General features: G+C 40.3%; 1 protein-coding gene across 1 annotated transcript; it reads left to right on the forward strand.

Annotated features, from left to right (window-relative positions):
* The first annotated feature begins 99 nt into the window (after positions 1–99).
* LOC134184681 (uncharacterized) lies at positions 100–11,343 on the forward strand. The gene is made up of 30 exons (XM_062652427.1): positions 100–155; positions 220–328; positions 415–515; positions 1,836–1,925; positions 1,989–2,055; positions 2,118–2,219; positions 2,288–2,465; positions 2,524–2,584; positions 2,640–2,741; positions 2,807–2,912; positions 2,979–3,141; positions 4,175–4,310; positions 5,291–5,368; positions 5,434–5,562; positions 5,629–5,664; positions 5,895–5,960; positions 6,012–6,078; positions 6,132–6,176; positions 6,245–6,289; positions 6,350–6,426; positions 7,412–7,511; positions 7,567–7,665; positions 7,731–7,891; positions 7,957–8,037; positions 10,385–10,494; positions 10,551–10,647; positions 10,706–10,756; positions 10,813–10,871; positions 10,932–11,019; positions 11,093–11,343. The coding sequence occupies exons 1-30, from the start codon at positions 105–107 to the stop codon at positions 11,135–11,137; spliced, it is 2,700 nt and encodes an 899-aa protein (XP_062508411.1). The 5' UTR covers positions 100–104; the 3' UTR covers positions 11,138–11,343.
* The last annotated feature ends 1,066 nt before the right edge of the window (positions 11,344–12,409 follow it).

Genomic DNA, 12,409 nt, shown 5'->3' on the forward strand with positions numbered 1-12,409 from the left:
GTTCGTTGTAGAACTGATGAGCTAGAGTTTATTGTGGGCTAGCCCTTGTGGATAGAGATTATCGCATACGGGACACGATGGGCTAGAGGTATAGTGGGCGTGTCATGGAGTTCCTCAAGTTGACTGAGGCCTCTCCGAGCATTCGAGGAGCTCAAGTGAGATTTTGCGACGTCTTTATGTATCTTTATCTGCTCTGAATAGACGGAATGGAAATTACAGTTACTGAAGGAGTTGTTCCAGCAGTCCGCGAGAAGAGAATGGGACGAAAAGCTCGTTCCGTACCAAGTGTGGGAGAATACGGGTCACTTGTACGTATCGCTCCACCAAGGTACACGTATGTGCGTGACTACTACGCTAGAAGGCGTGCTGAAATGGACTGAGTTAACTTAATTAATTGCGTTCGGTTTGCGTTAGGAAAGGCTTTACTCTCGTTTGATGTCGTTCCTCAAGGCCAGAGAAATGTGGACAGTAGAGGTGTGTTAGAGGCGCTGCGTTTTGGCAGAGTTCGACCACAGGTCAGTCGTAATAGTGGCCATGGAGGACAGGTGTTTTTAAATTAAGTTAATTATTCTAAGTTATAAAATTAATTCTTAATGTAGGCTATGATAAACTATTTCAAAAATTTGTACTAAACTTGGTATTATAGATGGATACAAATTTTAGTTTATCCGCCAAGAGTTAGACAATGAATTGGTAAATTTGATTAGATCTTGAATGTGTAGTTCAGGGGTTCAATGGGTTTGTACTGAACTCCCTCCTTGTAGCAGGTAGAGATCTGCTTTGTCAGCTATGGGAAGTAAATTTAGGAAATACGAGAATAGCAATTGTATTGAGATACGAGATCCACATGATGGCAACAAATTATTTCATGTATGGCAAAAGCACAATCCCAGTTTTAGCATTTACTCTTTTGCGTGCGTGTAAGAGTTGTGGTGCATAGGCACAATCTTGCATGCGCTCGAAGCATTGTAACTGAATATGCTTTCCTACGTCATGTCAATGTAATTACTCGACGCCCGGATATCTGGGCTAAAGGTACAGTAGTCTGGTGCCAACCGTACGACCGTATTTATACTCGATTAGCTCAGATGCAAATGAAGCTATTTTGACCAATAGAGGAGACGTGGTGGTGTCTTTACCGACCAATGACGAACGTGATGTCATCATCAGGCTCCACCTCTCTTTGTTTGGTAGCTGTTACGAGAATTTGGCCATCAAGTCGTCCATCCTGTACATGGTGTTTAGTCCTTTGCTTTAGTCTACATTTGCAGTGCATGTTTTCCCACCAACAACCAGGCATCTAGAGAGCAGAGGTGCTGGTAAAATTCAGGCGCCATGTGGTACGTGTAGTTGACAGCTTGAATTTTTGTGTGCGTGGCTGAGCAGTGTTGTTGCAGCTACAATCAATAGTGTCGTCTTCAACAGAAATTTGGCAATCTACAGGAATTTGCGAAGGGGAACGTGCATTGTCCAATTACAGTGTGTGTGTTTGTCGGACGAAGTGACTGACCTATAAGTACGCAAGTCTGGAGATGAGTTACAAACCTTAGTATGCAAAGCATTATCACTTGACGAGATATGATTACATACACTGGTCGAGGTTTTAGCACTGTAGTGCTTCTCTATTTATTTAAATTTTTATGGGCACATTATCTACACATGCGTCATCTTATGTGGCAACTTCCAATGGACCGACTTTGTACCGGAACTACCCTCTCCCTCATGACAAATCCTGTGTACGGGCCTGTAGTTACTTGCCTCATGCGAATACTTAGCTATTTAGAGTGACCTGTTAGCAGTGTTTCACAACAAAGATTATGTCTGTACATTTTCAGGTTGGGTCTGGATCGCTGCTGTATATATGCAGCGGCTCCCCTATCATCAACATCTGCTTCCTAGGCAGCGATCACACAGTGCTTTACTTGGTTGGACCATTTTACTCATTTAGTGGACATTGTCTTGAAAGGATGACGATGATTTTTCGTCAGGTACACGCCAATGGTGAAGTGCATTTGTGGAAGTTCAAGCGGCCTGGCTATGTCTGGAAACAGCAAGGTATGTTCATGCTGTTATATATTTTTTAGTGAGTAACAAAATCTTCTGTGACCGTCTCTTAGCTACATTTCATCTGGCCAGTGGTTCGAATGTTATAGTGACATCAGTTATACTCTGTTCGTCATTAGAGCACAGTTTTGTTTGGTGTGAAGAGAGATTCGATGGTTGGTTTGATTCAAATGGGAACCATTGTGCATACACTAGTGTTTGTTGCTGTTGCATTTTCTAATAGGTGAAGCGGAACGTTGGATGGTGTGCGTGAGACCACTAAGCTCTGATTCAACGGTCAACACTAAAGACGACGAGACGATCAGATTGTGGAATTCTGTCGGTCCAGCTACCGTGGTTGTCCACAACTGCCCTTCTATGTCTCTATACACATTAAAGACTGGAGTATGGCTGATGCCTTGGTAAGACTACGAGCAACAAACGAAGCCAGAAATTAATTATCGTCTGTTGTTTGTTTAGTCGATGGCCTGCACCCAAAAATTTGTCTATGTTCTACTCATTTCAGTCCAAATCATTGAAGGTGCTCACAGACTACGTAGTGTCATTGCTTTGCAATAGCAACGATCAATATTTAGACATTTGTGTGGGGACACGGCCACCCGGCTGTCAACTCCACGTTTTCCTCAGCACCAGATTTCAAAGTCGTGGCATCTAGACTGGCATGTTTGTGGACAAAGGTAGCATCATTGTTGATCGATGTCTAGATACTATAGAGATGTCATATAATATGTTCTTTCAATAGTCTAAGAGCAATGCCGATTTGCTTGCTTTGTGTACTCATTCTATGACACATCAGTTGATCGGAGTCGGATCAGATGGCAGTCTATATGAACTTTATTCAGATGAAGGTGACGAAGTTTGAAAATGAAAATAGTGGCACAATTCGAATTATTTTTAATTTGTGGTCGTGGCAGGTGTACCAGTTGCATCTCATATTTGCCAGCTTTCTTCGTTTATCGATGCTGCAGTGGACTGTAGTTCAGTTGTTGACTTGTCACATCGAAACACCGGGGTGTTTCTTTGTTTGTTTCTGTTTCGAACATTCGCTCTTATTCAGTTTCCAGGTGGTCTTCTGAGGTAATAAACGTAAGATACGAACAGACAAGTAGAGTATATTTCAGTTATATTGGAAAATAACTGTATCAAGAATGAGTGTTAGTTAATTGTGAGTACTGGTTACGTGATGAGGACTTATGGTCAAACAGATAGACAGAAGGGATAGAGAGAAAGAAACAAATGTCTATTTACATGTTTGTTAACTGCTTTTGTGTTCAGCATAATTGCTGCTAATTATTGTACTTCAGCATACACAAGCAATTATATTGCTTACATCTACAGTGGAACCCTATGAATTACGAACACCCAAGGGAGTGCCCTCAACTGCCTCTATTCTTAGGTGGTCCCAGTTGTCAAACTGGCATTAGAGCATGTAGTTCAACCCATGTACACTCACTGTGTTTGTTTGCAACGTAGTGACAATCCGAATATGTACTGTATTAATAGAGCAGATCAAAATGCTGCCAACTTGGGCTTTTCCAATGTTGAATCCTTACCAAGTTCTGTTGACTACAGCAGGACTCAACAGTAAGGGCCAACTTGTTTCTTTTCTTTGACGCCATGCAATTTGACGTTTACAAGAGCCTGCAAGTGTTGCACCCATAGTGATCGGGTGTTCTGGAAAGAGTACCTGAGCACATGTGTCACCGAGTCCGCTATTTATAATTCACAGGTGCCTGCTTTTTCCAGGCTCCAAATGTGTATGCAAATGTTTGAGTTTTCAAGGGACTGTCACCAACTGCCTGCATTTCTTAGGTACCCACATTTGTCAGGTAATTGCAAGGACAGGTTCCACTGTAAATGCAGGCATCTATTTCTAAAATATAGTACATTTAATCTTAGTAACTATTTCATGACTAAGCTGTTGTGAAAAACGTGAACAGACTCTAGGAAGTATGTTGTGTTTTTTACTTTGGTTGTGGTATCTCTACTGACAGAAGAGGTAGGACAATATGAGATTAATTAATTGTGTTAATCATATTATTTAATAATTAATTATAAGTTGTGTTAATTAATGTATTGCTGTGGATAAGTTATTGTTATTTGTTTTCAGATTGTATCTGTGCTCAACTGGTTCACTCCTCTGGCAGAGTGAACGACTGAGTGGCTCAAGTTTACGTTTGTGGACTTCACACGGTCTCGGTTCTTCAATCGGTGTGTGGACATTGAATGGAATACACAGACTTCAGGTATCACAAGCTGTCTTCTACCGCAAAATCTGGCTAATCCAGGTGTCGTTTTGCATGTACCTGTCACTTCTAAATGTGAGCTTTCGAATCCCACTGACAGGAACTTGTAGGTTGCTCATACAATAACGGCAAATTACTTGGAGTGTATTGATGTTTAGAATGTTACACTAACTGTACATGTAATGCCATCTGGATTTTGATTATTGTGCAGCCAGTGTATGACAAATCGTGTGCCCGGGACAATCAGAAATATGACCATACAACTAAAATGGCAGACTAGAGTTGGCCATGGACAACCAGCTGACTGCTACCCTGATATTCTTTTTTCTGAGCAAGCCTATGCATGCTAGATGACAACTAGTACTGTGGTTGACACATCCTCTTTTGAGATTCACAAGTATGCTGAAGAGACGACTTCAAACGCCATCGTCAAATTGACCAGTTTTGGGTTGTCGAAGCAGTCCACGCTCACAGCCACATTTTAGTACTGTAGTTAGCCCCCACTACAATATTTGTCCAGTGCTATCGTCTGTTAATGTGACTGACAAACACCAGCTGACAGATGTAGCACAACTGTAAATAGATCCAACAGTCATATTCGTCATGACATGATCGTACATTCTAATTTTGTTGCAACGAAGTCACAGATTTAGTTTATGAGCAACCAGAGTAATGACTGAGCAACTAAAACTTTGACATATGGTTGCCCAGGCACTATTTAGAGGTGGAACGATTTCTTGTACACTGGTGCAGCTATCACCAAGTAGAGTTTATAGGATAGTGTGTCAAGTGCCAGTTTGTTTTCCTATACATGTAAGCAATGTGAGTTTGCAGTTTGACACTTATCAGTAGTTGTCTTCACACGTTGGTCCATGCCACTATTTACGTTATGGACAAACAAGGATACAGAACATTAATTGTATTGCGTTGTGTAAAGGCGAGACTTGGTAGTAATTGCTTGGTTACTGTTTTTGTCATAGAGTAAGCCCATAATAGAACAAGCACAGCTGATTTCTTCAGGTAGAATTATGTATGATGAACAGAATGTGACACTTCAGGTCTATTGCGAAGAACCTTTATAAACGTACTTTTAGTATTTGATGATTGACTTTTGATGAATTAGGAAAGCACTACCGATGTTGATTGTGATTTGACTCAAAACTTGGTTGCTGCTGCGAGGTATTGTAAGCTATGGGGACTGAAGCCGTGGACTGAGAAATTTATTTTGGATGCCCTGCATACAGAAGTGAAGGTAATTTGGTCAAGTTATTTTATGTCTTTGTCTTCTGTATTGATTCTGTATTGACTTTCTGTTTAGAACAAAACAGAAGGTCAGCAGAGGCTGAACTCAGAGGTAAATCAGTGCTAGTGCACAATTGAATGATGCATGTGGTGTGAGTGCATGCCAAATGCGCACCAACACACACGTGCGCACGTGTGCACATGCACACACACACACACACACACACACACACACACACACACACACACACACACTACATGCTCATGCATGCATAAGCAAATAAACACAACAAATGCGTTCTCACCAACTTACAACATTTTCATGCAATGCTTTGTGTGTAGCTTGCTGAATTACTGAATTTTGACTGCTTGCATAGTCCGGCATTGTTGATGGCTCTTCTCACACACGTAAGCTAACTCACGAATCACAACACTGCATTAGCATGTCTAAACGTTTAGTTTCCTGGTCATCGACACGAGATAGTTCACAAAGTTAAGACATTTCTTACTGAATATGATGCACAAGGTGAGTCTCAAGTAGGCAGGCTTTTCAAACATTGTGACAGAGTCTGGTTAAAGGTGATGGTAGTCAAAGAGCCGTTGCAGCCGAATATCATCAAACTGGTAGCATGTCGTTTAATGAATTGTTGTATATGTTATTGTGCATTTGATATTGGCTCTGTGTTTGGTAGTGTCCAAACAACAACTAATTGGTTCTGCTTTGAATGATGAAATAGGTTGATTTACTTTGTCTCGGTCTTGTACTACTAGCACTGATTATTGTGTGGGTATTGTAGTGCCGTTACTACGGGACTATGTGTCTTTGCATGATCAAGTCCACCTACTACTCTCGGACACCTCAGTTGCAAAACAGGTAATTGCTATGGTTTTGAGGTTGATATTGGATAGCAGAAGCAAGTTTAGATATGGATTTCATGTTGTATTATCTATTAATGTTTAAATGTTGTATTAATATGTTTGACAAAGAAATGTATATTAGATATTGAGATTAATGATGCACAGCAAATGTATTAATTAAAATTGTATTATACTGTATTCGTCCAAACACAAGCCTCAATGATATTCAAATCACTTTGCTACTTAGTTTGAGTGCTGTTCTTAATGAATGACCCGGACTGAATAGAAGACTCACTCTGTCTTCAACTTCATGCATACAAACAGGACTTGTTTCAACCTGCAGCTTAGGTGCCTACTAATCACTCATTGAAACATATTGTTTCAGAGTATGTGAATTACTAAGCACTAACGTTGATTGCCAGCGGAAGATGCTTTATTGACTTGCATGAAGGACGAAAAAGCAATATGAAGCAAGTCAAACATCATCTCTATGCTAGTGACAATGAAATCACAATCAGTAGAAGCAACTGCATGGGCCGATGCTGGCTGATGTCTCTGAACAGGAGAAAGACGATGTAGCATTTTCAGAAGAATCAGATTCTAGAAGTTCACTGCAGATGACTTGCCGTAGTTGACAAGTGAAGCCACTTGCAACTCTCTGGCATGCAGTCAATATCTATGTACCATATATGCATCTGTCTAAATACAAGCCCGAGTCTTTTATTGGTACACAAACAGGCTTATTGCATTCTACAATTTAATTTAAACCTCAGGGCTTGTATTTGGACAGATACAGTAATACAATAGAAATGGTTAAATTTATAGCAGCAATACTATTACATTAAATCTAAAAGTGACGTGGCACCGATGTATTCATTGATCTTGGAAGTAGGTGAAGTGGTTGATAGGTACATTGTGGTACTGGATATTAGCAAGACAATTCTCTGTTGCACTGCTTTTGCAAGCCCGCAATAATATTGTGTTTTCTGGTGTTACCACAGGAATGGTCATCTCCGCTGTTTCTCAGTGTGAACAAGCAGGTCACAGAAATCCTAGAAAAGACGTTTGCTGTTGACCAATCGTCTAGTTTACAAGACCAAAGTAATTACTACATTTGGATACACTTTTTATACAACAAAGAACATCTCTCGTCTAGCTGATTTCTCCGATCGCCTTGATTCATTGGCATTGGATTCACCATGTGAAGTCCTTGACGCCATTTTGGACTTCCTCGAGCTTTCGGATATGAAGAAGGGTGAGGTTCTTAACTGACTAACATTTACTGAGTGCATCAACAATTAATTTTATTACTGCATATAGCAATAGATGAAATTACCAATCAGTCGTGGCAGAGCAGACACGATTGGAAGAACATCTTAATGCCACTGGATCGATCGTATCAGGATTCGAATGTTACTACCAGCATTCCTCTGTTTGAAATAATGTGTCGGCTTTTCTATAATGAGCGACCCGACTCACTGGTGTGTTTCTCTAATACAGATTCGGATTATATTGTGTTTGAGTTTGTTGCTGTTTGGTATTACAGGCTCTGTTTGTGAACTTTTGTCAACTTGCTCGAGATTACAATGCAAAATCGGAGCCGTTCTTTGCCAGATCCAGTCGAGAGGTAATTCTCGCACGAAGCTGTATTATAGGATATCATTCATGTGATGTATTTGGTTTGTCTGTTGTTTATAATTACAAATGTTATTATAGCTTTAGCTAATGTAATTTTAAGTTTGGACAAAGCCTTTGTTTTAAGTTTTTGCTCCAGAATGTAGGTAATTGCTATAGTAGAACTAATGTTGCGTAGATTTAAAGATAAGAGTGAATCAGGGCAGGCTTTAATTGGCACAAAAGTCAACCAGCTGCACAGCTGCTTACCTGTTCATTGCATAATTGATTGTCTTGTCGTCTGCTGCTTTTCGCTACTTCTCACTGTGCTTCGCCTGCCGGGAACGACACTGGACCAGATGGCCAGTAGGCACTTTAGGCGGGGCTGCTGCTGTCCGGAGTGACGTGTGTCACTTCTGCCAAGTGGTCAAGCTTACCCCTCCCCAAGTTCCTTACCCACGATGAGTTGCATCACTATGTCTATGACTAAGGATAGACAAAGTTAACCGGCATTAATGGCTTCTGACAGACTGAGGGTATTGTTTATGTAATGACTTGTCGGTTATTTGTCAATAATCGATTTGTACAGGTTCTGTTGTTGTGGTGTTTGTGTATTTGTAAGCATTACTGTAAATCAATAAATGTTTGTACGATATTCAATTTTGTAAATTTTGTAAATTGCAAAGAATTTGCTGTCTTAAATTGATTACTAAATTTGTAGTTCAAATGTCCATCAATTTTTGGTTTTAATTGAGTTTATGGTCATTCTGTTAAGCGCACAAGAGTAAAGTCTGCGTGGCTCGTTTGTCTATGTAAACAATGTCACAAAACGCACCAATGTAACAAGCAGGAATGGCTGGACTAGCAGCACTGCTTGGGATTAAAATATGTCCACCAACACATTTCTGTTTGGAAACTGTAATGATGTGCATGGCTGTAGTTGTAGTACACACTGCATTTGCAACGCTTCAAAGGCTTTTTCAGTTGCTTGAGTGCTCTTCATTTGCAGGTGCACATACAATGTTGTCTGTATGATTGTCTTCATTGTTTGGGTTGCATTGGCAGAAATGGCTTTGTCAGCTCAGGGTAGCGACGAATTGGCTTTTGCAAGCCAAGAAATCAGAGACATATTGAGAACAAAGTAATGTAGACGTTGACAGGTGTTTACCCGAATGTTGAGTGATCCTTGTCGCTTCCACACACGTGTTCAAAAGGCACGAGAGAAGGTTACGAACATATAGTAGTTCTTATGAAATAGAGAGTTTGTGGCAGTTTGCAACATTTGGGCTTACACAAATTTAGAAAAAAGAGTATGTTATCGAGAAACAGCAAAGTCTAGTCTATCCAATGTTGCAAACTATGAAACTTTTGGCTGTTAGTTTTATCTGTTGACACACAAGATAAATTATGGCTGAAACGTTTACAGATGCCAGCAATACAAAGTACAATGTTTGCGCTGATGTAATATTTTCACTCTTTGAAAGTTGCGAAGTAAACTGTGGTACTCAAATTTGTGACACAGCATTTTTGATTTGCAGTAATTTTGAGCACAAAATTCTACATTGCCAAAATCATTTTGTTATTTGTTAGTATGTCTTGTTAGTCCAGACATTTGACACATACGGCTCAAAAACTTTAGACTTTGAAAGGTATAAAAGAGCTTTGGAAATGTTTGTATCAGTGGTTGTGTGTGTATATATATATATATGTGTGTGTGTGTGTGTGTGTGTGTGAGTTTGGATTTTTTGCTCAGTACTTGTATAATGGCAGATTTGGAGTCTTAATGTACTGTACTGTATGTCAGTCAATTTCATATCACGAGAGTTTCCATAGTCCATTAAGAACACTTTTACATAAATGACTCGATCTGTGGTCTGAATACATATTGTACTCACTTGATTATTACCCCAGTGCTCAAGTAAGCCCCCCAGTCCCTACTTTGTTCAAGGCTCAAGATTTTTACACCTTGTAGTCCTTTATTGAGTGCTAATTGGCACGTTCCACAGTGACTGTTTGCTAGATTTATGTCTGTAGAAATGCTGACATCCTTCAACTTGCCTGTCGACCACATGTTGAAGGTTTTGATGACTCAGATATATACTTTATAAAAGATTATGTTTCTATATTTCAGTTAGTGGTTGTGGTTGAAGCTTTTTAGTGTAGCAACATGCTGTTTAATTAAGTTAATAGATGAATCACTCCTGCCAATTGAACAACCTTAGTGGCAATTTTTTGTAAGACTCCTTCCCATACTTCACCTTTGACTCTGGCCAACCTTGGGGAAGGGGTAATAATCAAGGGAGTACGGTGTTGTTTTATAGACTTTGTTTGTTGCTTAATTCTCTGTGCTTATATTGCAGCATTATTTTTTCAAACGAGCTCTTGATTCTCTCCCACCTTGTGTGTCTGTGGATACGACTCCCATGTCATTGGAAACCATGAAAGCTCGCGTGCAATTGATGGTTCGAAGGTATGTGCGTCCTAACGATTCAAAAACAGTCTAGATGTGATTGCCAGTTTGTGCAGCGGTCAGTCTCATATGGAAGTTGAGTCTCTACGATTGTATTTACGTTGCCGTTTATGGAGTAGTGCTCTGGAATTGGCTAAGCAATTTGCTGATCAGGTTACAGTCAACCATCACACATCGCTCGATTATTTTTTTATTGGAATGTTTCCTGCAGAGTGTCACTCACTACGAAATGTTTCACGCTCTTCTCAATGCTTTTCTTGAGGTAACCTATGCACTTAAATCTATAGCTTCTGTTGTGTGTTACTTTGGGTATTGAAGGCCAGGGTTTTCAAATTATTTCAAGCGCAGTTGCTCTCACTCATGCCCAAGGAATTTCGGTACTTAATTTGAAACAGTACTGGCCAGTGTATGAGATTGTAACGTAATTTATGGTTCAGATTGCAAGACTTCTTGTCAATACTTGACGTGCACATTTTGAAAAGTTCTTGTGATATTGTGGTCGCGCAGGACGACGACTTTGTGACGGTATGGTTGTTGATCAAGATTTGAGATATGTGTGTTTTGGGTGTATTTTAGGCGGTTTTTTGTATGTGTGTAGGTTGGGGATTTATTGCCTTTTCTTACACTGTTAGCTGAAACTTAGGAGGCGATATTTGATGATATCGTTGTTGTTGTTGTTGTTACTGAGTGGCATATTGCTGGTATTTATTTGCGCTATGCAGCAATCTATCGATTCTGTTTATTGATGTGGAGAGAGACAGACGTTTGATATGCACACTGTTGTTTGATATGTTTGTATAGAAATGTCATTGTTTATCTAAATGGACAAAATATAGTATAGTCTAGACAGGTGGCAACACTTGGCCAGTAGTGGGACAGAGGTTTTTGAAAGGGGTAACAGACGCATAATACCAGGGTTGCAGGTGGTAGTCAATTTTGGAGCCAAATTTGGGTTTTGCTGCCCTGTACTTAGAGCCAAAGCCCTTGGACACCCAGAGGCTTGCTGCACACTACTATAGCTCTGCTCACAACTGCAAGCATTCTGTATATACACGTATAATACGGTATTGCAGTGGTACCCTCAGCTATCATCTGTCATGTAGCCTTGTATAGACAGATCATTCATAGCATAATTCTAGTACTGGACTGCAGCACATACATGCAGGGACACATTATATTTTATTGTCACTGCTAACTTGGAGCCTTCTGGAGCCAAAGGATTCGTGTCTGGAGCCAAGCTTGGCTCCATTGCTCCGGTAACAACACTGCTGTGCATGGTCATTAACACTGGGGGCATAAACCAAGTGAATTTGTGACACTCTCAGTCCTCACCTAAAGAATATATACCGGATTTGCCGGTAATAACGCTTGTTTGAGTGTGTTACTTGTTAGTAATTTATTATAACCAGACAACTTTCAGTGGTAATGCTGATTCCTGAGAATAGTTCAATGAGATGTCGAACTTGAGTTTGCAGTCAGGAAGTTTTCTGTGTTTCTGTAGCCATTAGTGCCAAGTTTCACGGTTCGAGTCTTTTCTCTGTAATGCTGCACGTGGTTTTCAAAGAGTGTGCTTAAGACACAGGCAACAACTTTAGACAGTACTTATGACACAGGAACATATAAGTTTTCAATAATCAAAGCCTCACAGTAAGGAGATTGATGACATAAACATTGTCAGTTTCTGGAACAAAGCAGCTGTTACCCCAGTGTTCCTCAGATGGTACGTATAATGCATTGTTTGTATACTTGATCTTGAGGAACTGCAGTATCGTCAGAGTCACTGGCAGGTTTTTAAGTCTTGCGTGATCTGTTAAACGTACTAGATTAACATACTCTTCAATCCTGGGGAGAGGATCCCGGACAGTCAAACCGCTGGGGTTGGTTCGCGGTACCGCGGTACCGTCGGACGCGGCTG

The sequence above is a fragment of the Corticium candelabrum genome, chromosome 9 (assembly GCF_963422355.1).
Source record: "Corticium candelabrum chromosome 9, ooCorCand1.1, whole genome shotgun sequence".
In the NCBI taxonomy this organism is placed as follows: Eukaryota; Metazoa; Porifera; class Homoscleromorpha; order Homosclerophorida; family Plakinidae; genus Corticium; species Corticium candelabrum.

Excerpts from the sequence above, each read along its gene's own strand:
- LOC134184681 (XM_062652427.1), top strand. The coding sequence starts at position 105 with ATGGAGTTCCTCAAGTTGACTGAGGCCTCTCCGAGCATTCGAGGAGCT. Across the intron at positions 5,961-6,011 it reads TGATGGCTCTTCTCACACAC|TTTCCTGGTCATCGACACGA; the intron begins GTAAGCTAACTC and ends CTAAACGTTTAG. Across the intron at positions 6,177-6,244 it reads AGCCGAATATCATCAAACTG|TGTCCAAACAACAACTAATT; the intron begins GTAGCATGTCGT and ends TGTGTTTGGTAG.